Here is a 24,549-nt window from a genome sequence, read left to right on the forward strand (position 1 = left end):
CAAGTGTAAATGCCCCCTGCAGTGATCTGGTTCCTGTGCAGCCCTCCTCCTGATGCATGGAATAGGAAACAACCCTTACCGATCAGATCATCAGGATTTTCTTCTGGTTTTTGATCATTTGGGAGCCTCCTGTTTGGACTCATGTCCCAGATCACTGTCGTCCCAATAGGGTGAACTTCAGAGCTGGCTGTAGTGTCTAGGTAAGGCTCTAAGAGCTGTGCCCAGGACCAGAGTCCCTTCCCTGCTTCGGTGTGACGTTTTTGTGCCTCAGGGGGCTGTGTTATCCTTTGGGCTCACCGAGAACTCACTGCAGTTCAGTTTCTGTGGCGATCCCCAAGTTTTTTTCGGAGACTGAGCCTCCCACGCTCCACATTTACTCCTTGTACTTCCCCCGGCCCTGGCCCACCAACCTGCCGCCAGGAGCTTTGCACGGCCTCCTCCAGCTCCCTAGCGCCGCTGCCCTGCCTGGGCACCACAGTGCCAGAGACGCCTCGCAGCAGTGCCCGGCCTGGCCCGCAGTGTCCACGGTGCTCACTGCCTGCCACTTACTGTTACAGGCTTGTCAGCACCAGTGCCCAGAGGCAGGAAGGGGAAGAAGACGAAGAACCAGATGCTGCTTCCCGAAATAAAGAACGCAGACTGGCTTGCCACCTGCAACCCTGAAGTCGTCCTGCACGATGACAGCTACAAGAAGCACCTCAAACAGCACTGCAACAAGTGAGTGCAGCAGCCCAGGCCAGCTCATGGAGACCATGGGCTCTCAGCCTTTGGCTTGGGGAGGGTGGCAGGGAGCTGCAAGGGGCCCATGTAGGACCGTCATGCTCTGGCCGCTGGACTGTTCTCAGGTGCTCCTCTAACTGACAGGATTCATGTCCTGAGCAGCAAACCTCTGGCTGCAGGGCTGGGCACTGTGGCGTGACGCCGCGTGGCCAGTGCCTGTCCTGCTTTGAGAAAGGTGGTCCTCCCACGTGGGAGAACACGGTGTTGAGCAGGTTTGCCTGGCCCTGCTGACCCTCAGAGCATCCCCCTGCACATGCTCTGATGAGGGCCGTTGGCCAGGCCCTGGGCTGGCATCTGAGCACCTGTGTGCTAGCGTGCGTTCCTCTTTGCTGCTCCGGCACAGGGTTCTGCTGCGGGTGCGAATGCTCTACTACCTGAAGGCTGAAGTGCTGGGGGAGGCTGCGGACAAAGCCTTCGAGGGGACCCCTGCCAGGTAGGGACCTTATGGTGAGCCCTGCGATGCTTCTCAGGGAGGTGGTGGCAGCACTCAAGTCCTGCCACAGCCGTTCAGCTCTGCCTTGTCTTGGCTCACTGCGCCTATGGGCAACTTGGTCTCTGTGGTCAGACCCCCAGGTCTTGCTCAGGCAAAGCTTCATCCATTGGTGGCAGCGCTGCCTGAGCAGGAGCTGTGGCCATGGCCGCCCTGTTGAGACAGCTCTGATGCTGCAGCGCCAGCCTGGGGGATGGTGAAGACACCTGGAGACCCCCTGCAGCCCACAGGAAAATATCTCCGTGTGCTGCCTGACATATTGGCTTTTCATCCGAGGTGGGAGCCTGCAGAGACTGTGCCCAGTTCCCAGGGCCAGGCCTCGGAGCAGAGCATGTCCCGTCACTGTGGCCTGCAGCCCCTTCCCAGCGCTGGGGACAAGGGGACCGACGGGCTCTGTTAGTGCCTCTGAGCCTGCAGCCTGCCAGCTCCTGACCTGCCTGCAAAGACTCAGCTCTCGGTGCTTTGGAGAGAAGTGTGATATGCTGAGCTTAGTTTCCTAAAGCAGAGGCTGCTGCCTTCCCCTGCACAGCGCCATCAGCGTGAGTCTGTGCAGAGGGCATTGCAGCCCACCCCACCAGACCTGCAGTTCCTTTGGGGCTGGTCGGTTTGAAGTGGTTTCTCCCAAGAGGTGCTGTTCAGGTCAGATGGGATCTCACCTACCCTGGTGTTGGGTGAGTGGCAGGGGAGAGGGGCTGTGCAGCCTCCTCATCTCTGGAGAAAGAGGGTGGGGAAGGCAGGGGGCTGTGGTGGAGCCAAGGCTCCAGCTCTCTGACCCCAGGGAGACATGCATGCCACGCCATGGCGAGGCCCCAGGCCAGCCTTGCGTTCGTTAGCTGTCCCCAGGCCAGCCATGGCTCCTGTCTCCCCCCGCCCCTGCCCAGCAGTGCCCAGTGCGCTCCAGTGTCTGGTGAGGCTGGGAGAGGGGCATTCATACTTTGTCTGCTGCAGGGAGCTGGACGTGCTGCTTCCGGACATTGACTACGTGGAGATCCCCGTGGATTGGTGGAATGCCGAAGCCGATAAATCCCTACTTATTGGTGTCTTCAAGCACGGTGCGTACCAGCTTGTCTGGTGCGTGCTAGTGCACGAGGGGGACCCCAGTGGAGCACCTGTCCAGAGCTCCAGTACCTGGAGGGGCTGTCAGTCAGTGCGAGGGGGCAGAGCTCTGGCCATGCGCTACAGCTGCGCAGCGCCACGGCAGCTCTCCCCAGGCTCCAGCAGCTGCGGTGCTGCCGGCTCATTGGGGTGGTGGGGCAGGCGCACCGCGGTGCCTGGGGTGGCCATGCCCAGTGTTGTGGAAGACTCCTCTGGTGTGCCAGGAGCAGCATGTGGTTGCCACGTGAGGGCAAGGAGGAAGGTGCAGAGCCTCTCCTGGCATCCCCAGCCTTGTCCTGAAGTGCCCTGCTGCTTCCAGGAGCTGCGGGGCTGCGCACAGCTCTCTGGGCACTGTGCTGCCTGCCGGGATGGAAGGGCTGACCTTGCTCTTTGCCTGCTGCCCAGGGGCTGCAGAGCGATTAGCAGCTTTTGGGAAAATGTTCTGAATTTCTAGGGGGGAGAATTGCTCTCACAGTAGCAGAGACAGAGTGAGAGCTGGCTGAGGAGCTGTGTCCCACAGAGCAGGACGTTTGCCTGAACCAGACTCAGGCCTGGCTTTGTGCCATCTTTCTCCTTTTTCATGGCCTGCGGCCCTCGGCAGGTTATGAGAGGTACAACGCCATGCGGGCGGACCCAGCGCTGTGCTTTCTGGAGAAGGTGGGCATGCCGGACGAGAAGCTGCTCTCCGCGGAGCAGGGCATCAGCGATGGGGCCCAGGACGCTGCCGAAAGGTGGGCAGGGGATGGAGCCGAGCTCTCGGGGACTCCCTGGCTCACTCCTGGGGGCCATGCTAGCAGTGGGGCAGGGCTGTGGGGTGAGCTGCGCGCAGAGAGGAGGAAGGAAGCAGATCGTGTGTCTGAGCACAGCGGGCAGGGAGGAAGGCAGTGGGGAGCTGGCTCCCCGGTATGAGGCGGAGAGATGGCTTGAGCACCAATTTTCTACTCCCTCCTGCCAATAACGGGAGCAGCCAAGGGGGCTGTGCTGCCGCTACCAGGGACTAATGTACTTTCTTACCCAGGGGTGGCATGGAAAAGGAAGAGAGCGGTGGAGAAAAGCTGGAGGGGCTGTCAAAGCAGGAGGTGAGTGGCATTCATGGTGATGGATGCGTGTCTGCTGCTGCCAGGCCTGCCCTCTGCCCCACGCTGCAGGCTGGGCTCCGTCAGCTCTGCTGTGGAGCACCGGGGAACCCGCGCTGCCGGTGACCCTGCTCTGTGCCAGCTTTGCCGTGCCGTGCCCAAGCGCTGCCCCACGCTGTCTCTGTTGTCTCTGCTCACTGGAGCACAGCTTCTGCTGTTGCCTCTGTGTTTGCTGCAGACCTGGGCAGCATCTGCCTCATGGGGAGCTGAGGGCAATCAAGGGCTGGGGACGGCCAGGGTGCTGGTTCTCACACTCGGCTTCAGGAGCCACATGGGGCCCCTGGCAAAGGAGCTGGGGTGTCCGAAAAGTGGCTCTGGGGAGAGGAAGAGCAGTGAACGAGGCAGCACGGGAGGGTGCAGGGTTCGTTTGAGCAGCGGAAGTTGTCGCACTGCGGCTGTCCCGGGCAGTGGCACCGCAGCCTGTGTCACTGCGGCGCACCTCCCCTCCAGGCCCAAAATGGACAGCGCTGCCTCTCTGAGCTGTCACCTCCCCTGCCCGAGCTGCTCTGATGCTGTGTGCTGAGGGCAGCCAGCAACTGCAGCCCCAGGACACAGGACACGTGGCTCTGCTCGGCCTGCCACCCCGCACCCTGCCAGGGCCGGAGGGACTGCGGGGCCGGGGGATTCTGTGTGGGGCTGGAGAGCCCTCTCTGATGGTTTCCTTCTGCAGGACATCGTGGCTGCCAGGGTGGGCGAAGCCAGCGAGAAGCGGGACGAGGCAGCGGCAGGTGAGGCTGTATCTCCCGCGGCACGTGGCTTCCCAGGGGCCGGCATGGCACAGCCAGAGCTGGAGCGCTGAGGTGGGAGGGACACGCTGCGGGATGAGGGGGATGCGCTGCTCTGTGTTCGTGGGTGAGGTGGGTTGAGCTGGGCAGCCTCCCGTCAGGGGCCCTCCTGTGCAGACCGAGTCACGTGTGACCCAGGGATGGGCCCTGCAGCGGGGCAGCTCGCGTCCTGAGGAAGGGTGTTTCTAGCCAAAGTCAGCCAGGGGTGCCTGGAAGCCGTTAGCTTGCCCTTGTCCATGTGGTTGCCTGCATGAGATGAGCATGCAGGGTCTCTGCAGTGGGCAGTGCTGGTGGATGGTCACTGCAGCCCCCTACTCATGGCTGTGATCCCTGGTGTCCCCCGTGGGAGGGGGAAGGCGGGAGGGAGCTCTTGGAGCCGGACAGAGGGACACGGGGACCTGTGGCTTTGCGTGTGCATTAAATACTAATGTCCTTCCTGATGTTTGAAGCCCAGGATGGCTCCGACTCAGACAGATCCTGCTGGCCTGTCTCATCTGCCCTCACAGCCAGACTGCGGAGGCTCGTCACCGTCTACCAGCGCTGCAACCGCAAAGAGCTGCCTCCCCGTGCCGATATGCTGGTGCCTGGTAACCATGGATACTGGCTGCAGGACGAGATGTTCAGGAGAGCCTCTGAGATGGACTCGGTGAACAAAGAAATGCAGAAAAGGTAACGCAGCAGAGGGTCCTTTCCAACGCTGATTTAGTCCTGTTGAAATCCTTGCCCCCCTGGATTTGCCCAGGGAAATGTCACCACGGCTGTCCCCACAGCCAGCTGCCTGCTTGATGGAGGCGCACGGGTCCTTGCTGGGCAGAGGGACGCTGCTCCCAGCCACGAGGGAGCCTGGCAGCTCCGGCAGCCAGCCCGGCCAGGGAGCAGCCTCCACCGTAGTGGGTGGGTAGGCACTGGTGACACGGTGAAAGGCAGCAAGGGGAGAGCCCTTCATGGTCAAATCCAGCGTCCACTGGGCCAGGGATCGCCCCCCAGCCCCAGCAGAGTGGCGCTGCTTGGGGCACACCGTGGGCAAGAGGTGACGGCTGAGTGCTGTCACAGCCCACATGGCCTTGCTGACCCTTGTGGCTCTCACACTGCTGCGTTAGTCTCCTGCTCGTGGCCTTGCAAGCCCAATGGTGGCGTATCCTGGTTGTGGTGTGCTCCCATTTCGTTTGTGTCCTAGTAAGTGGAAGGATGGTGGAATGGTGCTGGCACCCTGCGTGGCTCTCTGCAGAGACCGGGGAGGCTGTGTGGCGGGGTGGTGCTGCCTCCACCAGTGCCAGTCCCCAGTGCGCAACCCTGGCACTCCTGAGCTGCGGGGGCTCTCTGTGCTCAACAGGCCTCAATGGCTTTGTCTCCTGTGAACCTGTCCCCATTGCAGAAAACCTTGTAACCGCTGGGTGTCTGTGCCGCCCTGTGCTCTCCGTTCGTGGCCTCCTTTGTCTGGAAGCCGCTCCAGCCCACGGATCTAACCTCTCCCCTTCCTCTGGACCTCTCCCAGTTTAGCGTCCCCTCTTTGATGTGGGGGCACCAGTGGTTGTGCTGTGGACACCACAGCAGCCTGGTATTTCCTGCTCTTTAATCCTGTGGGCTTTTTTCCTTTAGGTGTCCTTACACAGGTGTCCTAGGCAGTTTCCTACCAGCCTTTAATTTGAGGCCTTTCAACAAACTCCCGGTTAGGCTCCTTGGTTTGCATCATTGATTTTTTAATTAACTTTCTTTGTGTTACTCTCCTTTTTGGAATGAAATATCACTGCAGAGGGCTCACGGCCCCTGGGAGCAGGGGTGGAAATGCTGGTCAAGGTGTACTTGGGTCAGCTGGGGAGTGCTGCAGGTGCTGTCACCCTGGCTGCTTTCCCTTGACATGTCCCAGCTGGTGCTGGCTTGGAGCTGCAATTCAAAGGAGCTGAGATTTGACTTTCAGCTTTCTTCGGCCTACAGCACTCACCTTTCTCTGCCATGACTGCTCCTGCGCTTGCCCTGCCGGTTTGTACCCACGTCTGTTCTCTGGGACCTGTTTCTCCACGCTCTGTTGGCCCGGGGCTGTATTTGCCCGGGACCCTCTTCACCATCTCTGTTCTGGGTCGTTCCTTTGAGTGATCTCTACAGGATGAAAGCTCAGAGGGTCCGAACCAGAGTGAAAGTTGTCCTCTAACAGTGCTGTAACTGAACCCTGCCACCCCCACGGCTGCTTTCCTTTAGTGGGGAGGGGGTGACACCCACCCCTGGCACCCAGGAGTTCACAGGAGTCAGCAGGGTCGATGGTGTTTGTTACTGGGAGCCTTAGAGCAATGAACTCCAGTGCCAGTTTCCCTCTAGAAGAGGCTGGATGAGAGCTGTGTCTGCAGCACCTTCCTTTTAATTTCTGGTACAGAGAGTTTGCCTTTCTGTGGGGATGATGAGACAGCTCGATGTGGCAAAAAGCAAGTAGCTGGGATAGGTTTCTGCCTCTGCAGAAGCTGCTGGAGCCTGTGCCCTATCGGCAGCACAGCCAGGCACTGCGCTTAATGTTTTTTCAAACAGCCAAGTGCTTTTTCAACAGTGAACCAAGAGCCAGCAGGCCTGTGGCCTTCGCTCCTCCTCACTGTGCGCCATAAGGCAGGGGATCGTGGGTTGTGGTGCCCTCCTTGGTGCGCTCCTCCTGGCAGCTCCCCCAAAACTGGTGGGCAGTAACGAGTTAGTCCTCTCTGACCCTCTCTGCCTGGTCCCTTGCCCATGCTGGGACCAGAACATGTCTCATTGGTGTTTGTGTCTCCTCCCTGCCCCACAGGTGGACCAGGAGGGAGCAGGCAGATTTCTACCGCACTGTCTCCTCCTTTGGGGTCATCTATGACCAGGAGAAAAAGGTCTTTGACTGGACCCAGTTCCGAGCCATCTCTCGACTGGAGAAGAAGACAGATGAGAGCCTAGAGAAGTACTTCTACAGCTTTGTAGCCATGTGCAAGAATGTCTGCGGTCTCCCACTGTGGAAAGAGGATGGTGAGTGGAAATCGCATGGCCTTTGGTGGGTAAGGGTAGGTCCAGGTAGCATCGGGTCAGAAACGGTCCCACTGCTCTTGTGAAACAGGAGAGCAAGGGAGGAGTGTCAGGGACAGTTGGAGGCACGAGACACCAGCCAGGCTGTGGGCTTGCAGAAGCCATGTGCATTTCTGGCTGCCTTGTCACCACCATGTACCGCCTCCCCAGCACAACGGGAAGGTAGGGCAGCCCTGAGGGCTCCAGCCCCTGCTCTCACAGGTCTCATGGGAGCTCTCCTGTGAAATCACAACCAATTTTATCCAAGACAGCAACCTCTCCATGTGAGGGAGGAGAAGGAGAAAAGCCATAGTTCACATCTCCTCCACGCTGGAGCTGGAGGTTGTTTGGCCGAACTGCATTGCTGCTTTCTTTCCAAACATCTCTCTGCTGGTGCTGGACGGAGTCTGCACCGTGCCTGTGCTGTGGGAGCTCTGCTAGAGGGTAAGAGGAGTCTGAACCCAGCGCAGGAGGCTTGGGCAGCCTGGCCAACACTCAGGTTTTCTCAGAGTGCCCTGCAGAGGCCCAGTGCATTGGCACCGTGCAGGACATGGCAGATGACAAGCTGCCTGGGGGCTATTTAAGCACAAAACGATTTGCTTCTAACAGCAGCAGAAAGGATTATGTCTCAGACCCCTCAGGAGGTCTGTTCCCAGGCGCAGTTCTTTGGAGATGAGTGTTAATGCCTTAGGTGGGGGGTTCCTCATCAAAAGAGCTGCACAAGTTGAGGGACTCCCTTCCCTGGGAACCTGCTGAAGGGCTACCAGAAGCTCAGGCCCCAGGGAGCCGCTCTGCCACCTGGTCCGCAGAGCTCCAGCACTGCTGGCACTGATGGAATAGAGCTCAGACAAGACTCTGAAGTCCTCTGCAGCCGAGTGCCTCTCTTGGTCAAGCTGCTAAAGTTGAGGGAGTTTACTCCTGTGTGTCCATTTGGTGGCAAATGAATGGAAGGTGGTGAGACTGGGAAATGAAGCCTCAGCAACGGCGACAAGCACTCCCCCCACCTCACGAACACTCCCCCTCACCTCACTGCAGTCTGAGCGAGAGTTAAAACTCGCCTTGCTCCTCACTGCCTCTGAGTAACTCTCGTCAGTCTGTGTAACGGGGCCTTGGCTTTTCTGTCCCTGCTGTAGGTCCCCCAGACCCTGACATCTACGTGGAGCCCATCACGGAGGAACGTGCTGCCAGAACTCTCTACCGTATTGAGCTTCTGCGAAAAGTGCGCGAGCAGGTCCTCAAGTGTCCGCAGCTCCACGAGCGGCTCAAGCTGTGCCGGCCAAGCCTCTACCTGCCGGTGTGGTGGGAGTGTGGCAAACATGACCGGGACCTGCTCATCGGCACCGCCAAGCACGGCCTGAATCGCACTGACTACTACATCATGAATGACCCCCAGCTGTCTTTTTTAGATGCGTACAGGAACTATGCCCAGCATAAAAGAACAGGGATCCCAGGCCCAGAAACCCTTTGCTGCCTTTACCAGACTAACTCCAAACTCTACAGTTCTCCTCTGTACAGCCAGGTGGGCCGGTCTTGTGAATCTCTGGAGAACGAAGCTGAGAGTCAGATCAAGCTAGAAGCCGTAGACAACACTATGTCCCAGGCTGGCGGCAGTCCGCCGGATGCACACTGTGAAACATTCATGTCTAAAGTCCAGGACATCATTTCCAGTAACTATGATGAGAGCTCTCTGCCAGAGTCGCTGGTGTGCATGATGTACGACGAGAAGGCCTGTAACAGCGAGCAGAGCTCCCTTGCCCGAGACAGCCCAAGCTGCACAGATGTTGGAAGCAGCGTTGCTAAACTCTCCGAGGGCAAGCTGGAGGGGGATGAAGATCCTTCCAGCTGCGATGCAGAGGCCATGAGAGAGACTCCCTTCCTGGAGGGTTTGCAGGTGGGCTGTGACCGAATGGACAGTCAGAACGAGGAAGCTGAGCCTTCACCTTCTACCCCCAAAGGTGACCCTTCACGGAGCGTCCCAGCAGAGCTCTGCGAAACCTTGCAGCACAAGGGAGACCTCACCAGCCCTGTGCCTGTGCTGCCCGAGCGTGGTGCCATGGAAGGAGTCTTAAGCATGGGGCTCTACGGTCCCAGTCTTCATAACTATGAAATAAAGGTTCCTCCTGAGCAAAGGTTCATCAGTCTGCTGCAGGAGAAAGGAATCGAGGCAAAGTCAGGGCCAAGTCAGAGCCACAGCGAGGAAGATGAGGAGGAAGAAGAGGATGATGATAACTCTGAGGCAACAGCAGATGTTGTGGAAGACTTGAGTGGTCCCAGGACCAGGGCCAGTTGTGATCCCGAGCCTAACGATCTGGGGGGCGAGGAGCAGAGCTCTGGCCTCCCCACACCTGAGGGCACTTGCCCAGAAGACGTGAATGGCGAGAGAGAGTCCCTGGGGCTGAGGACACCTGGAGGGCTGGGGGAGCCTGGGACAGAGGGCAGGGAGAGCCATGGCCTGGATGAGGAGAGCACCTTGCAGCACTCATGGGGCCAGGCTCAGAGCCAGGCTTGCCGCCTGCCAACGTCTCCGCTGGGGGCCCCAGGGGCAGAGCCCCCCCGTGCCGCAGGAGAGGCCTGGGGACGAGGAGCTGAGGGACAGGAGAGTTGCAGAGAGGCCCTGCACCCTGAGCCCCATGGCGTGAAGCAAGAAGAGTGTGAGAACAGAGATGAAGGGGAGAAAGCCAGCAGCAGCCAGAGTCAAGGTACAGTCCTGAGAGCTCCCTCTGGTTGACAGTGATCTGCGAGTGCGTGGGAGGAACCTGCTGTCCTCCCTGCAGAGCCAGAGCCTGGGGGCTGCCCGCTCCCTGGCGCAGCCTCCCCTCTGCAGGAGTTGGGATCTCTCAGCTGGTGTAATTGAGGAACAAAGGGTTAGTGGCTGCAGGGCCAGCCGGAAACCCCCTCCCTGAGCTGCAGCAGCCCTCTGCCACCAGCGTCCCGTGGAATGCAGGATGCCCTTCCCTTCCTAGCACAGGGCACTGCCTGGGGAGCAGTTCCTTCTGGAAAGGTGTGTGCAAAGGACTGGTCAGGGACTGGGGCCACTGCAATACAAGCCCCCAGACAGCCCAGGGGAGCAGCATGCCATGACCCAGGGCTGCTGCATTTCTTAGTGGCTGGTTGGAAAATGGGACCCTTCTGGAGCCAGCTGGGCACTGAACTGGGGAGGTGTGAGGAGTTGCGCCCACCTCAAGAGAGTGACAGGCAGGGCGGTAATGGGCTTTGTTCTCTGTCGCTTTCTCAGGTGGTCCAGAGAAATACTTGGAAGAAGAGAGCAAGAGTTCTGCTTCTGTCCTGCCTGGGGAGACTGATGACCTTCAGGATGCTCGGGCGCCAACCATAGCCCAGCTGCTGCAGGAGAAGACGCTTTACTCCTTCTCTGAGTGGCCTAAGGTGAGTTTAAAATTAACAGGGTTTGTATTGCAAGTGTTACGGCGTAGTCCTGACCAGCAGTGACTCCCACAGCCCCAGCTCTGCCTCCTGGTCCTCCACACACGGTTGCCCACAGATCCTCTAACTGGGGAGCTCTTCCCAAGCACCTGTGCCGTGGTCTGTCTCAAAGCAGTTCCCTGCCAAGCTGAGGTCGCCAAGGGCTGGGTTTATCTTTAATCCTGAGATGATGTACCAGAGTCAGTCATTCCCGTCCCAGCCTGCCACTGTCCTATTCCGTTTGCAGGACCGTGTGATCATCAACCGCATTGACAACATCTGCCACGCCATCCTGAAGGGCAAGTGGCCTTCCTCCAGCCAGCAGTTTGAGACACACAGCGTGCTGACGGCTCCAGCGGTAGCCAGCAATGCTGGCAGCAGGAGCAGCTTTGCTGAATCAGAAGCCCCCAATCCCAACTTCAACAATGGAGTGTTAATCTCCCAGGTACAAAAGGTGAGGGAGCCCTCAGCAGGGACAGGCTTGGGGCTCTGCGGTGAAGCATTGCCCAGAAGTGCTCAGGAGCTTCCCAAGCAGGTTTTCACTGCCTCTTGGTGCCACTTGTTGGGTATAACACGTGGCTTAAGCCACTTGGTCCCCGCCACTGAGGGCTCCTGGTGAGCTCCCTGTGCTCTCAAGCCCCCCACCAGCCCTGCTCCCCTCCTGGGAATGCGGCTGTTCTGCAGCAGCTCCACAGCTCCTGCGGCTGTAGAGGTGCTTCCAGAGTCAGCACTGGAGCAGCCAGCGTGGTCGGGGAAAAAGAGGACACTGCCCTGGTGTCCCGAAGGGAAGGGTGCCGGAGAGGGCACTGCCCTGTCAGTCCCCAGCTCGCTCTCATCTCCTGCTGTCAGACAGAGAGCAGACAGAAGCTGCTGGCCTGGGACCCCAGCCCAGCTGCCCAGCAGCTGGCGGAGCACCCAGGGCTACAGCACCTTGGGAGATCAAAATGTGTGTGAGGGTGCTCCTGCACCATCCCCACACCGGGAAAGAGGCATGGTATGCCCAGAGAAAAGACCTCCTTTGGGGCTCCTGCGGAGAGGCAGAGGAGCCTGGCGGTTAGCTTGGTGCTGGTTTGAAGAGCTGAGGTCCCTGGGCAGTGCGGGAGCAGCCGTAACCTTCTCTGTGGCTTTGATACACACAGGAAGGTTTCCTGACCCCTGCTTTTGCAAAGGACGAGCGGAAGCACAAGAGGCCCTATGAATTCGAGATGGAGAGAGAAGCCAAGCAGAGGAGCTTGGAGCAGCTAGCCGCGACCCATGTTCACCCACCCATTCTGCTGAATGGCTGGCGCGATGCAGCGGTGGACTTGTCCAGAGCCTCGGATGGGTCCCCAGGGAGCTCCTCTCCCTTCCCCCTGAACACAAACATGCCGAAGCTGGGGACCATGAGCACCCTCCAGGGCTCCCTGGGCATGGACTTGTCTGGCATCCTCCAGGCAGGGTTAATCCATCCTGTCACGGGACAAATTGTAAACGGCAGCCTCCGAAGAGACGATACTGCCATGAGGAGGAGACGAGGCAGGAGAAAAAATGTAGAAGGGATGGATCTCATCTTCTTGAAGGACAGGCCTCTTCCAACCAGGCTGCAGGTGGGTTAATGCTCCTCCCTTTCGCATGGCCCCAGTGGAGACAGCATGATTTGTCTCTTGGTCCAACTCTCTCCTACAAGCCCTGCTGCCCGTGGCAGTGTGGGACCTCCTCCAGGCCAGCTTGGCTTGTGCTGGCACAGGCGGGAGCAGTTACTGCTCCAGGGAGGAAGGGAGCTTTTCCCTCTGACTTGCAGCACTCTGCCTGGAGTTCTTGAGTCCTGCTAAGCATTATCAAAAGCAGCTGTCCCACCTCAGGGGGTTAGAGAACACAAGGAAAGGTCCTTGACTGCATTTGAGCTGTGGCCAAGAGCCTGCTGCCCCCTATCTCCCTCTTCCCTGGGATCCACTCGAAGAAGAGTGGGGCTCTGGGAGCAAGTCTAGTTCCTCTAGACCAATTTTAGGAGTGATCTGGGGGGAAGTTGGTCCTGCTGGTGATCCAAGTGTTTCCAGGTGAGTTCAGAAGCATCTCCTGCCCTCCGTGCCAGCAGAGCTTGGGGACTAAGTGGAAGTGTAGCATGGTGGTGGGTGGTGATTCGAGGAGCAGGCACTTGGAATGGGTGGATTAAGAAGCCAATCTGTGTGATGGGAGCAGATGACCTGCTTTGGGAGCTCTGCTTATCTGGGTGCACATGCATCACCACGTGCTGCTGATGGGCTGTCCCTCCTCTTCCCTCCTTGTCAGGATGTTCAGGAAGACCAGCCGCAGCCCCCCCAGACCAGTCCCCTTCCCGATGGGCTGGCTGCTGCTACCTCAGCTCCAGAGCCAGTCCCAGCTGCAGGCAGCCAAGCAGAGAAGGCTGTCCCGAATAAGAGTCTCCTCGACTGGCTCCGTCAGCAGTCCGACTACACACTCGACGTTCCTGGCTTTGGCACAGTAAGGGTGGCCGTTGGTGGCCCTTTGTGTTAGATTTTCTGCAGTTTCTCTTGAGTTCAGGGCTTCCACAAAATGTCTCAAAATGCAGCCTTTTGCCCGATACCGTGGCTTGTGGTGTACCTCAGGGCTGCTTGGGAGGTTCAGCAGAAGGCACAGAAGTCACAGAAGGCGGGCACAGTTCCCTGTACAGAGTGAAAGGCGCTTGTGTGCAGCTCCAGTGCATCCATCTGCCCAGTGTACAGTTAGTCCGATGTCTGCCAGAAGTGCCAGGAAGAGAAATGGGAAAAGGGATTTGGGATGCTCAAGGTCTGTCCGTGTTGCTCCCTTTCAACTGGGGTCATTTTAGGTCTTGCTGTTGCATTAAACGAGGTTCTCAAACAAGAGGAAACTTCCTCACTTTAAAAGCTGGACCAAAGCGGCTGTGTTGCAGGTGTGGCCATGGGCGCTACCAGTGTGGCAGGAGTACAGAATCTGTCTGATTCTTCTTGCTGTCTCATAAGCATCCACCTCTTGGTTTCACACGTTGGTTTGCTCCAGGTTTCAGCTTAGTTAGCCCATTAGACCGTGTGGTAGGCACAGTTAACAGGCTGAGAAACAGAGTAGGAAGAAAGATGGTGGTCAATACGTAAAAGACTGTGCATCTTGGTCCTGGAGGATTGTGTGCCTGAGGCAGGGATTCCCTGAGCTTGGAGTACAGGCAGGCTGTTTGTGTTTTGGAGCTCAGTAGAGATGAGAAATGAGGAGCCCAGCATTGCTCGGGTAGGAGGCCCTTGCTTTTCAAAATCCAGCTCCGTGCCCGAGGCCAGACTCCCAGGGGCATTGCAAGAAGCAGGCACAAGGTGGAGCAGGCATGGAGGTGCCTCCCCACTCCTTTCCATTGCCCTTGCCTTCTGTGGGGGCTTGCTGGAGCTTGCCCTGTCTGGCTGTGCCGCTGGTGAACCTCTTGCTCCCAGCAAGCCCCCAGTGCCCTGGGCCAGCCCTGCAGCATCTGCCCTGTCAGGACAGGTGTCCTCTCTCTGGGGCGGGATGGACTGAAAGCTGCTCTGGGGCACTTCAAGGACAGACCAAGCTCAGGGTCTTCTCTTTGACTCTCAGGAATTGGCACCTGCAGTGTTTTCTTATAATGCTACATCCCTGCAGGCACACTGGCACGGGACTCAGTGCAGCAACTCAGCTGTAACTCTGTAGGTTGTGGTCCTGAAGGGCTCTGATCCCAAGGAAACGCGGTGCAGCAGCTCTGTGCTGGGGCAGCTGAAAAGGGGCGAAATGAAGGACAGATGAGCTGGCAAGAAGCGGGTAACTGTGTCAGACGAACGTGAGGTGGCACACACAGACCTGTTCTCTTTCTTTCTTTGTCGTAGTTAGCGCCCTGTTTGTGGATGCACGTGTATGAATGGGCAGCAGGTTACAGTTTTAGGATTAGAGGGGAATTAGAAAGGGCTGGAGCAGTCTAAGTGGGGTACACTGAAATCAGTCGCACTCATTTGAGAGCTGGCCCTGTGGCAGAAACCAGCTTGTGCCACTTGTGCTTTCATGCCCAAGTCTGCAGGGACCCTCCGTCCCTCGGGAGCTTGTCTGTGCCGCTCTCCTGCAGGGCTTGTAGCCATCCAGGCTCATTAAGCCATCTGGTCTCATTAACGTTGTCTTGTTTGCACTCCAGAATTTTTCAGACAAGCCCAAGCAGAGGAGGCAACGCTGCAAGGACCCCAGCAAATTGGACATTAACTCACTCACGGGAGAGGAGCGGGTGCCTGTGGTACATAAGGGTACCGGACGGCGGGTAAGCGAAGGCCTGTTTTGTGCTCTGCCCTTGGTGTCGAGAGATGCAGACCCCGAGCTCGCCTGGGGGGAGACTTGGCCTAGAGAAGCCTGTGGATGGGACAAAAGTCTGGAACACCTCACTAATCTACACTGCCCTGTGACGCGTGTGTGCCCGAGGGGACACAGGCCTGCAAAACACAGGATTTTCTCCATGAAGGAGGGGAAGTCTGAGTGTTCGCCCTTGCCAGGGTACACAGACCCCACAATGGCAAAGGGGCTTTAAAGCCGCCATCAGCAGAGCCCTGGCTGGTGCTTCCTGTTCTGGACTTGATTGCTCCCCTTGAATCCACTGCAATATGCCACAATTTGTAATATTGCCATGCAAATGTCTTTGTTTTGATCCTCCTTAGGAGGCTCAGGCAGAGCATCGCAATACCCGTCCAAGTGCTGGGCAGTGGGGGGTTTGAAGGGCTTTTCCTTGCTTACTGAGCAAGGAGCATGGATTTACTGCATGGTCTGCAGTTTAATCTCCCATTCACCTCTCTGAATGAGAAGGGATGTTCAGGGATACTTTCCACCCAAATTCCGTCCTTAAACACACCCAGGATTGCACTAGATCAGGAGGTGATGTGACATTAATCTCATCTAAGCCCAAAACTAAACAGTGAGGCAGAGCTTCAGCCATGTTTGTTTCCCTCCATGACGCCCACGATGGCGGTTGGAGACCTGGGTGGACTGGTGGGTTTGTCCAGTTCTGAGCATGGCTTTTACAGAAGCCCTGTCCCCATCACTTGTTCCCAGGGAGGGTAATGGGACGGGCCAGAGGCTGAACTTGCCTTTTCTCCCTGAGCTGCGTGTCTGCAGGCAGCGGGCACATACTGAGTCCTGCAGAGATGTGTGGCAAGGGCAGAGACTGTGCCCCAGCCAAATTGCAGCCCAAAGCAAGGAGCTGGAGGAAGTGTAATCGTATTTCTTGTGTTATTTGACATAACTCTTTCTGCAATAGAGGTCATCCTTCTGCTGTGTTTTATAGTTAGGGGGAGCCACGGCACCAGCATTGAAGGAATTGCCAAGGTGGCTTGATGCAAACTTGGAGTATGCTGTTGCAGCTGACTGGGCTGACATTGTTAAGCTTTCAGTAAGTTAGAGCTTTTGGAGAAATCTGTATCATGTCATCTTTTCTTTCCCCTCCCCATCCCCACAACCTTTCTCCAGTGAGGATCTGGGAGCTGCGAGGCAGGACCTCAGCTGCACAGGCGGGAGGGGATGGCTGCAGGGCTGGCAGCACTGGGAGCGCTCGCGTGGCAGAGGGAGGTCGGGCACATGCCACAGCTCCACGGCGCGGCCAGAGAAAGGAGAGAAGGGGGTCAGTGCCCTGGGAACGGGGCTCAGCAGCTCAGGGTGACTGTCCAGAAAGCCTTGGGATGCTTAGAAATAGCAGAGGCAAGAGAAATCCCCTAGGAGCAGTGATCCACCTCAGGCGCTGGATGGCAGGGAGTGGACAAAGTGCATTCTCACAGGTCAGATTTTCATAAATACCCTTGGCCAAGGCTTTTCATCAGCTCCTGCAAACTCTGCCTCTGCCACTCTGGGCCCGCTAAATGCCCCGCAGGTCACCAAGCCTGAAGGCTCAGACACAGGCAGGGAGAGGGGCAGGAGGGAGCCAAGCCCCACCACGTTCATTCACCCTGTTGCTCACACCAGTCCGTGCCCCGGTGCATGGCAGAGCTAACGGAGGAGCGCTGTGCCCCCTGCTCCGCCCCACGCCATGCCGGCCCTGCTGGATCGCCCTTCCCTGCCCTGTGGGCCAGGCTTATCCAGGCTTCTCCCTACAGTCCCTCTCGCCTGCTCCCTGGTTTTGTGGCTGTGGTGGTTTGTGTGACACCCTTGCAGGGGGCTGGAGAGGGAACCAGTTGGCTTAGAGGTTTGTGCTGCTCTCAAATTTGCTTTTAATTAGCACTGGAGACTTGGCATGGTCTGTCCCACTCCCCAGGAAACAGCCCGATGTCCAGGTTGGCCCCTGCGCCCCATCTGGGTGGCCAGCACTCACGTGAGCTGGCAGCTCTTCCTTACCGTCATTTCAGGGGACGCTCTCTGTGCCTGGCCACCCGCTCACGCGCCCGGGTTCGGTGGCCGCATGCCCGTTAGCATTTGCACCCCCAAGCCCCATCAACACTTTGCTTTTAGTAAGGGCACATCCATCCTGGCACGTGCATGCAGAGGGACGTGCGGGCAGGCAGGAGCGTGGGGTCAGCTGCCCTGTCATGGTGCCATGCAGGTATTCCCTGTGCCGGCGGGAGGAGAGCAGCTGATTCTCCCACCTTGGGCAGCAGCTGTGCTGTGCAGACTGCCAGGGTCATGCGATTCAAGTGTCTGCACCACAACTGTCAACAGGTGATACTTTTCCAACCTAAATCTGTTTCTGGAAACGGTTCAGAGAGCAGCGATATTGAAACTCAAGTGACCCACAAAGGGACATGGTTAAATGTCTGTGATGAGGATGCTGAAAACTGGCATTTTAAACTGCGCTATGGATCCCCCCACATCACCCTGTGCAGCCGCACAGTCTCACCCAGTTGTGGCCGCTGGGTTTTGGTCCCGTATCTGAGGGCGCAGAAGAACCCACCTGGTGTCTCAGTGAAGCTTTAGTGGGGAGCAACTCAGACAGCCTGTCCACTCGCTGTGTGTCATCCCATGCAGCTTTGCCGTCCTGCAGAGCACTGAAAATTTGGCCCCTCACAGCTAAAAGACAGGGTTTTCCACCTGTTGCTGAAGCTACGATTAAAGCTGGGAAGGGCGCTAAGTTGGCGCCTGACACAGAGCTGCCCCGGTGCTTCTTGCATTGTGAACAGCTGATGCTGAGGGCTCGGGTGAAAATGTGGGGTAAAAATGTGCTTCTACCTTTCCTCCCTGTGCACTTTGACGCTGCAGTATCACGCCAGGGCAGAGCGAGGGTCCTCTGTATTCGGCAGCATCCCTTGGGGAAAAGTTGTGCGTACCTCTCAAATTCCATATCATGTAGGCAAATACTTCTGTGCTGACACCATCTGGGATGTAGATGTGAGCGCAGAAAGGCCAGATTTCCTTTGGTGCAGTAATAACTGTCAGGTGTCTTCTGTTTTCTGTGTTTCGTTTTCAGGGCTACTTACCAGAAAGCAAATTCAATCGCGTCCTAACTGAGCCTGTGCTCCGAGACGCCGGGCCTCGCCGGAGGGGGAGAAGGCCCCGAAGTGACCTCATTAAAGGCCCTGGCGTCGTAGCAGATTCTTCTTCTGGAATGGGACCACTGTTCATGAACGGACTGATTGCTGGGATGGATCTAGTAGGACTTCAGAACATGAGAAACATGCAAGGGATCCCTCTGACCGGGCTGGTTGGGTTTCCTGCTGGATTTGCAGCCGTGCCCGCCGGCGAGGATGTGAAAAGCACCCTGAGTATGTTGCCCATGATGCTGCCCAGCATGGCTACCGTCCCACAGATGTTTGGCGTGGGAGGACTTCTCAACCCCCCCATGACGACTACTTGTACTGCGACTGCTCCAACTTCGTTAACAAGCACAACGAAATGTGGTACAGCCCACACGGAGAAAGCTATTGAGGATAAACAGAGTAGCCAGGATGTGAAAAAAGAAACTCTCTCTGAAGATAAGCCTGGTCCTAGTTCGTTTTCTAATCAGACAGAATCTGCAATAACTACCAGTAGTCCTGTAGCTTTTAACCCGTTCCTTATCCCAGGGATGTCTCCTGGACTGATCTATCCCTCCATGTTTCTTTCCCCTGGCATCGGCATGGCGCTGCCCGGCATACAGCAAACCAGACACTCGGAGGCAGCGACCCTGGAAAGCCAGAAGCGGAAGAGGAAGAAAGCGAAAGGGGAATCAGCAAACCCAGAGCCAGAAACTGTCACGCTGCCAGAAGGAGAAGCTGCAAACAGTCAAAACTGTGCCGAGCAAACACCGCCTGTGTCAGCAGAAAATGAGCAGGATGGAGCAGCAGAGGAGGAGCGCGAAGCGGCTCGCGATACCCATTAGAACTTCTGTTTCGTTGAAAAAAAATAACACAAAAAGATTGTGGCTTGTGAGTTTCTTATCCCATAAACTCTTTGTTACTTACCCTCCCGCCCCGCTCCGCCTTCATAAACCTGTGTTTCCATGAGATATTATCTACCTAATTCCCTGTCAGAAGAAAACTCTGGTGACATACTCCATGTTAATAGTTGCAGGGTCTTGCCACTTTATTAGATAAACAGTGTTGTCTAGCTAGTATGGGAGGCACTGAATTCTCGTTCTGTTTTTCCAGTCATTCATCCCAGCCGACGATAGCAAATCCAGTACTCGGTCACCCCCCCAGATTGCTCACTCCTTTGGGAAGAAAAAGCAGCAAAAAAAAAAAAAACAAACCAAGAGCAAAAGAAAAGTCTTTACCTCCTGGTCTGCAGTCAGACAAGGGTGTTTCTGTCGACAGCAACACTGAAGGAAAAAACCTGTACTGGGGGTAAAAAGCACAGCTATAGTAAGTGCTAATGTGTATTTTTTATTTCAAGTATTTCCCTATTTTATCATGGTTACTAGAATAGTAGGATAGACAGAAGTATATAACTAATGATTGAAAATGCATATATTCATTTCTTTGAAAGGAAAAAGCATAACTGGTAGTGATATGATTTCTTTATCACCCCCACCTCAAAGGTTTGGAGACAAACCGCAGCGAGTGAAAATACAACGTAGACGTTCTTTTGTGTTTTTTAAAACCAAAGTTTGGTTTTACGCTGAGTTTAGTTGCCCTTTCCTCAAAAGTTACCGGAACTTTTCAGCTTGAGCTGGAAAGGTTTTGCACATCTTGCATGACTTTTTTGGGATTACTGTAGCTGTAGCTACCAGTTTCTTCCTCATTCTGCGAGTTTTCAGTTCTCTATGGCGTTAGTTCTCAGCTATGGCGTTAGAAGTGCTATCAAGGTATTTTCTCCCAGCCGTGAACAGGCCACATTTATTTTCATGCTGCTCATGAACACTGAGGCTTTTTGAGTTTTTCTGTTTTCCACTTCTTCACCTGGAAGCAACGTCCTTCCAGCAAACAAGGAAAAGGCTGGAGGCCAGCTTTCGTCTTTGGGGAGCCTTCCGAGAAGGACTGTTGAGACCTTCAGAGCTCGAGTTTCTTCTTTTCTAGCGTTAGACTGTGAAGAGATGACCTTGGCTACTTCTTTCCATTCCGTTTGCTGTTGAACAGTATTTCCGAGCCCCCCCCACCCCATTGGCAATGATTTCCACATCTGCATTTTAAATGGACAGGTTTTAATGCCGCCAGCCCCCGCAGCTCTGGGTACTGAGACTCCTCTGCAGGCAACTCTTCGTATTCCTCCTTCCCCTCCTCGTTAATTTTCCTTTCACCTGGGCTTGTTCTTATTTGCAGCTCATGGTTTGAGACTTGAAATAAACCCTCGGTGGTGCAGCAGCGAGATACAAGGCAGGCTGGTGAGGGAGTTGGGAGCGTGCTAGTAATCGGTTTCACATTTGGTTGTCACAATTTACTGTATTTTTTACTTATTTTCTGTTACAGTTTTGCTAATTTATCAGATGGTCCAAATGTTTTGACATAACTATTTCAGTTTGCATTATTTATTTATGATGCTTTTTGTCATTGTCTTTTATACATTTGGGATTATAAATTATGTACATGTTAAAATTAGCATCTCAAAGAAGTCTGTTACCCATGGTCTAAAAAGCATTTGGTTTATATTTTCACGGAATTTATTCCCAGTTTACTGGATTGGATGATTTATTTTTTTTTTTAAAGTATGTAACCAATCGTAATGCAACCCTCCCCCGATAATTAAATGTGTTCTATTTAATAACACCCTTGTAGCATAGATACTGTATCACTATCGACAGATTTCTTAGAAATGCTGCTATCTCTATTTAACTAACATTTTGTTCAGTTTTGCCTCCAGTGGAAGCAGAAAGGGTTTTTTCAGCTGTTAAATCCAAAATCAATATAATTTATTTATGTAAAAAAAAAAAAATCACGATTGATATATTTTTGAACCTTTTAAGTACTAACTTTCTTTTTATTCAGTAGGAGAACATGTACTTGCCCTAAATCCTTAAAATACAAATGCTATAAAACTTCATGCAGCTTGAAAGCCTTACTGTGAATGGGTACTGAAATCTCTCCAGAGCCCGCGTCTCGTTTTGGGAAGGTTTGTCCAGGGTTCCAGCCTAAGGAACAGGGTTCAAAGTGACATTTATTTCATTAGCCAGCATGCTCTGTACCTTGTTCTTCCTTGTCAGACATGTATGCTGCGTCTCTGGGTGTTCAGGCTTCTCTCTGACTGCTGCTTTGTGACCCTCTTGCAACCCGATATCCTCTGTGGATTATTTAGACTGTAAGGCGTAAGTGACTTCTTATTTTCCATCATATCCAAAACAAATGCCAAATTTTCACTGGTTTTCATGGCTACTCACACAAACATACATTCTTCACCAAATGTGCTAACAAAATAAACTGTCTGTGCTCTTGAACGTGGATAAAAAGAAAAGATTTAAAAGTCAGATTTTTATTTTTTTAATTTAGTGACTAGATGATGCTTATCTTTCAAACTTGGCAGAGCCTTGCTACAGATGTATATAATTTTTTTCAGCAAATACATGTGAATGTTTAATTCACCTGACTCACTGATAAACGTTACTTGCCTTTTTCTCGGCACGAATCCATTGAGAAGCTCTCGAACCCAGCGGACTTCTCCCTTCTTTAGGGTTGCTCTTTGTGCACCACAAGATGCGTGTTACTCTGGGGAAGGGCTGCTTGCAGCTGGCTCAGCTTTTCCTGCCATGGAAGGAGGTTCCTGGGCTAAACGCCACTGCGGCCAGCAGCAATTTCATCCAGCACCGCGTGGGTTAACTCGGCATGTGTGGGTTAACTTGCCGTGCTGTGTGGGTTAACTCACCGTGCTGTGCGGGTTCACTTGCCGCGCCACGTGGGTTAACTCACTGTGCTGTGTGGGTTAACGCGCTGTTGGGTTAACGCGCCTTGTGTGGGTTAACTCGCTGTCTGGTGCGGGTTGCAAGGACACTGGGGCAGCCCAAGCACCACAGCCGGTGCCAGGGACTCTCTGCCGACCCGATTCATCCGGAGGATGGGTGGCAGCTCAGTGACAGCCGTGAGGTCCCCCGCCCCTGTTACAGTCCTTGGCACTTACGCGCACCTCCCAGCAGACAGGGTGTTCAGTTCCCCTCACTGAGATACTGAGCGCCTCCATCTACGTCTTGTAACACGCTAATAGGCGCCAAATAAATGCTTGTTGTAAATCTGTCCCTAAGGATCTCATGCTTCAGAAAAGCAGGTATTAATTCACTTTTTCAGTTGAATAAACATGCACAGGAAAAGCTAATTTCTTTAAGGTCCAGGAAAACAGGCACAGAGTAAACGAAGAGTTTTTGCTTTCTCCCTCTGCCCTTGCATAAACACCTTGTCTTGGCATTTTGTTCCTGCGTTTATTTGAGGGAAGAAGCGGAAAAGTAACAGGCAAGAGAAGCATCAGCTATCACTTGGGCAGGGGCAGAGGAGGCAAGACAACGAGTGAATTTCCAGTTCCCGAGTCTCCCTTTAAATTCTGGCTCCACACACTGCAGCCTTCCAGCCCGGCGCCCTTAACGCAGAATATTTGCTGGTGGGATCTGCAGAAGCCAGGCAGCCCTTTGGTACGTGGAGAAGCATTCATGCTGGCATTTCCGCTGTAAAGGCATCACGCTCTGTGCTGCCAGGTGAGGTGTGGTATTCACCTCTGGTAGGAAGGGAGATCTTGAGAAAGCTACAGACAAGGATTTTGAGTCTGAAATCTCAGCTGGCAGTGAGCAAAGGGCAATTTCTGTAATGACATTTGGTTTGTATCAAATAAAACCTGAGCTTTTCAGTACATTTGTATTTTCCAGCTCTTCAGGAGCCACTTCAGCACCAGGGCTCTGCAGCACAGGCCAAGTCACAGAGACCACTAATTCTCACCACTTTTTACAACTTTAAGGAACCATCGAGTGCTTTACCAAACAGGTGAAAGTGCCGTTCGTGGTCCCCGAGTGCTTTGCACCACGTGTGCCAGTGCACAGCAGCCCACGGTCACCGGCCGGCTGGGACGGCAGGGTGCTCAGCCACAGGCGCCGGGCAGCGCGGCCAGAAAAGGAGCTGGCCCAGCAGCCGGCAGAGCAGCGGCTCTGGAAAATCAGAGGTAAGAGAATTCCAGCTTCTCTCTCATTTCTCTTCCCAGCTCTCCGCCTAACATGCTCTTTCCAGCATGTGTAGCTGTCCTGGGAGCACCATTCTCAGCCTCCAGCTGTGGCTTTTGGGATGTTCACAGTTTCACCATGCGCCTAGGGATGGCTCGAAGCCACCGGCGTGGTGCCAAGGCAGCACCAGTTCCTGGAGAACTCAGATTTCACCAGTTCCTGTCTCGGCTCGTTAGCCCTCCAGTCTGATTTTAACAAGAGGAGCGGCTGTTTGCTGTTACCTGACTCCTGCGTGCCAGCTGTCCAGATGGGGACACGAGGTCACTGGTTGAGCCTGGAATACGGCCCCAGGCTGGCTGAAAGCATCAGTTCGTGCAAGACCAGCACCAGCCCCAGGGGGGTTCAAGGAACAGCAGCGCCCTGTCGCAGGAGTCACAGCAGATGCTCCGCAGCATGTCTGTTCACCTCTTTTGCTTCTTCTGAGCGCTTGGCATTTTGAAGGAATAGCCAGTGCCATGCAGAAAGGCTAAATGGTCCCTGGGCTTTGCAAAAGGACGTTTTAAAAGAAAGGAAGCTCAGCATGTATGCGCAGGACCGTAAGTGCAAGCGGGCCAGAAGCTGCTGCGTGAGTGGGGTCCCCGGGGCTGGGTTCCTCGGGAACTCGCCCCGGAGCATCACCTCGCCCCGGGTACCGCGAGCGGGGCGGGGGTTCAGCCCCCAGCTGCGGAGCTGGGCTCGCTCTGGGCTGGCTCCGCGTTCCCTCTGCCCAGGAACCTTCCGGCAGCTGAGACGAGGCCGAGCGCCTGCGGCGGCAGCGGCTGACTCGCGGGGAGCCCGGGGCGGTGACTGCAGCACCCTCCGGGATGCGGGGGGCTGAAACCGCCCCCCCCGCTCACGCTACCGACCCCGGGTCACGCGAACCCTTCCTGCTGCTGCCGGCTCCCACACGGCTGCCGGCGGACACTGCCCAGGGCAGCAGGCCCGAGCCTCATCCAGCCGCGTCGGCCACCGTGTGACGCGGCCACGGCCATCTCTGGCGGCGTGGGCCTGTCCCACGGGTGACGGGGGGGCGTGACCCTGACTGCCAGCGCCCTGCCGACCCACGGCCAGAGGCAGCCGAGGAGAGGCTCTGCCCACGCGTGTCGCTCGGGGGTGCGGATGGCGGGGGAGCAGACGCCGCTCCCCGTGGCGGGCCGGGGCCGCGCGTGGGAAGGCGCCCGCCAAACCCCCAGCCCACAGCGCAGCCCCGCCGCCCGCGCCTGCCCCGCCCGTTCCCCCCCCGCGCGTGCGTGCCAGCCCTCCACACGCGCGGAGTCACTGGGCGTGACCCTGCGGCGCCGCGCCCACGCGGGGAGGTATCGCGCGCGCCCCGCCCCTCGCCCCGCGCGCGGCGGAAGG

At 55.9% G+C, this 24,549-nt stretch overlaps 1 protein-coding gene across 10 annotated transcripts in view; it reads left to right on the forward strand.

Annotated features, from left to right (window-relative positions):
* Positions 1-21,062, forward strand: part of CHD6 (chromodomain helicase DNA binding protein 6) — a 96,115-nt gene extending 75,053 nt beyond the window's left edge. For 7 of the 10 annotated variants that reach the window (XM_086760331.1, XM_086760340.1, XM_086760336.1 and 4 more), the window contains 16 exons: positions 558-717; positions 1,124-1,213; positions 2,219-2,322; positions 2,967-3,096; positions 3,384-3,444; positions 4,172-4,229; positions 4,736-4,955; positions 7,051-7,259; positions 8,429-9,994; positions 10,531-10,679; positions 10,963-11,169; positions 11,855-12,301; positions 12,984-13,175; positions 14,836-14,955; positions 15,970-16,074; positions 18,076-21,062. In XM_086760331.1, coding sequence (XP_086616457.1) covers positions 558-717; positions 1,124-1,213; positions 2,219-2,322; positions 2,967-3,096; positions 3,384-3,444; positions 4,172-4,229; positions 4,736-4,955; positions 7,051-7,259; positions 8,429-9,994; positions 10,531-10,679; positions 10,963-11,169; positions 11,855-12,301; positions 12,984-13,175; positions 14,836-14,955; positions 15,970-16,074; positions 18,076-18,966 — 4,709 coding nt within the window. In that variant the 3' untranslated portion in view covers positions 18,967-21,062. The remainder of the gene's footprint in view (positions 1-557; positions 718-1,123; positions 1,214-2,218; positions 2,323-2,966; positions 3,097-3,383; positions 3,445-4,171; positions 4,230-4,735; positions 4,956-7,050; positions 7,260-8,428; positions 9,995-10,530; positions 10,680-10,962; positions 11,170-11,854; positions 12,302-12,983; positions 13,176-14,835; positions 14,956-15,969; positions 16,075-18,075) is intronic. The other 3 variants (XM_086760339.1, XM_086760341.1, XM_086760335.1) reach the window with 2 other exon arrangements.
* The last annotated feature ends 3,487 nt before the right edge of the window (positions 21,063-24,549 follow it).

This window comes from Chlamydotis macqueenii, chromosome 16 (genome assembly GCF_036417535.1).
Source record: "Chlamydotis macqueenii isolate bChlMac1 chromosome 16, bChlMac1.mat, whole genome shotgun sequence".
Taxonomy (NCBI): Eukaryota; Metazoa; Chordata; class Aves; order Otidiformes; family Otididae; genus Chlamydotis; species Chlamydotis macqueenii.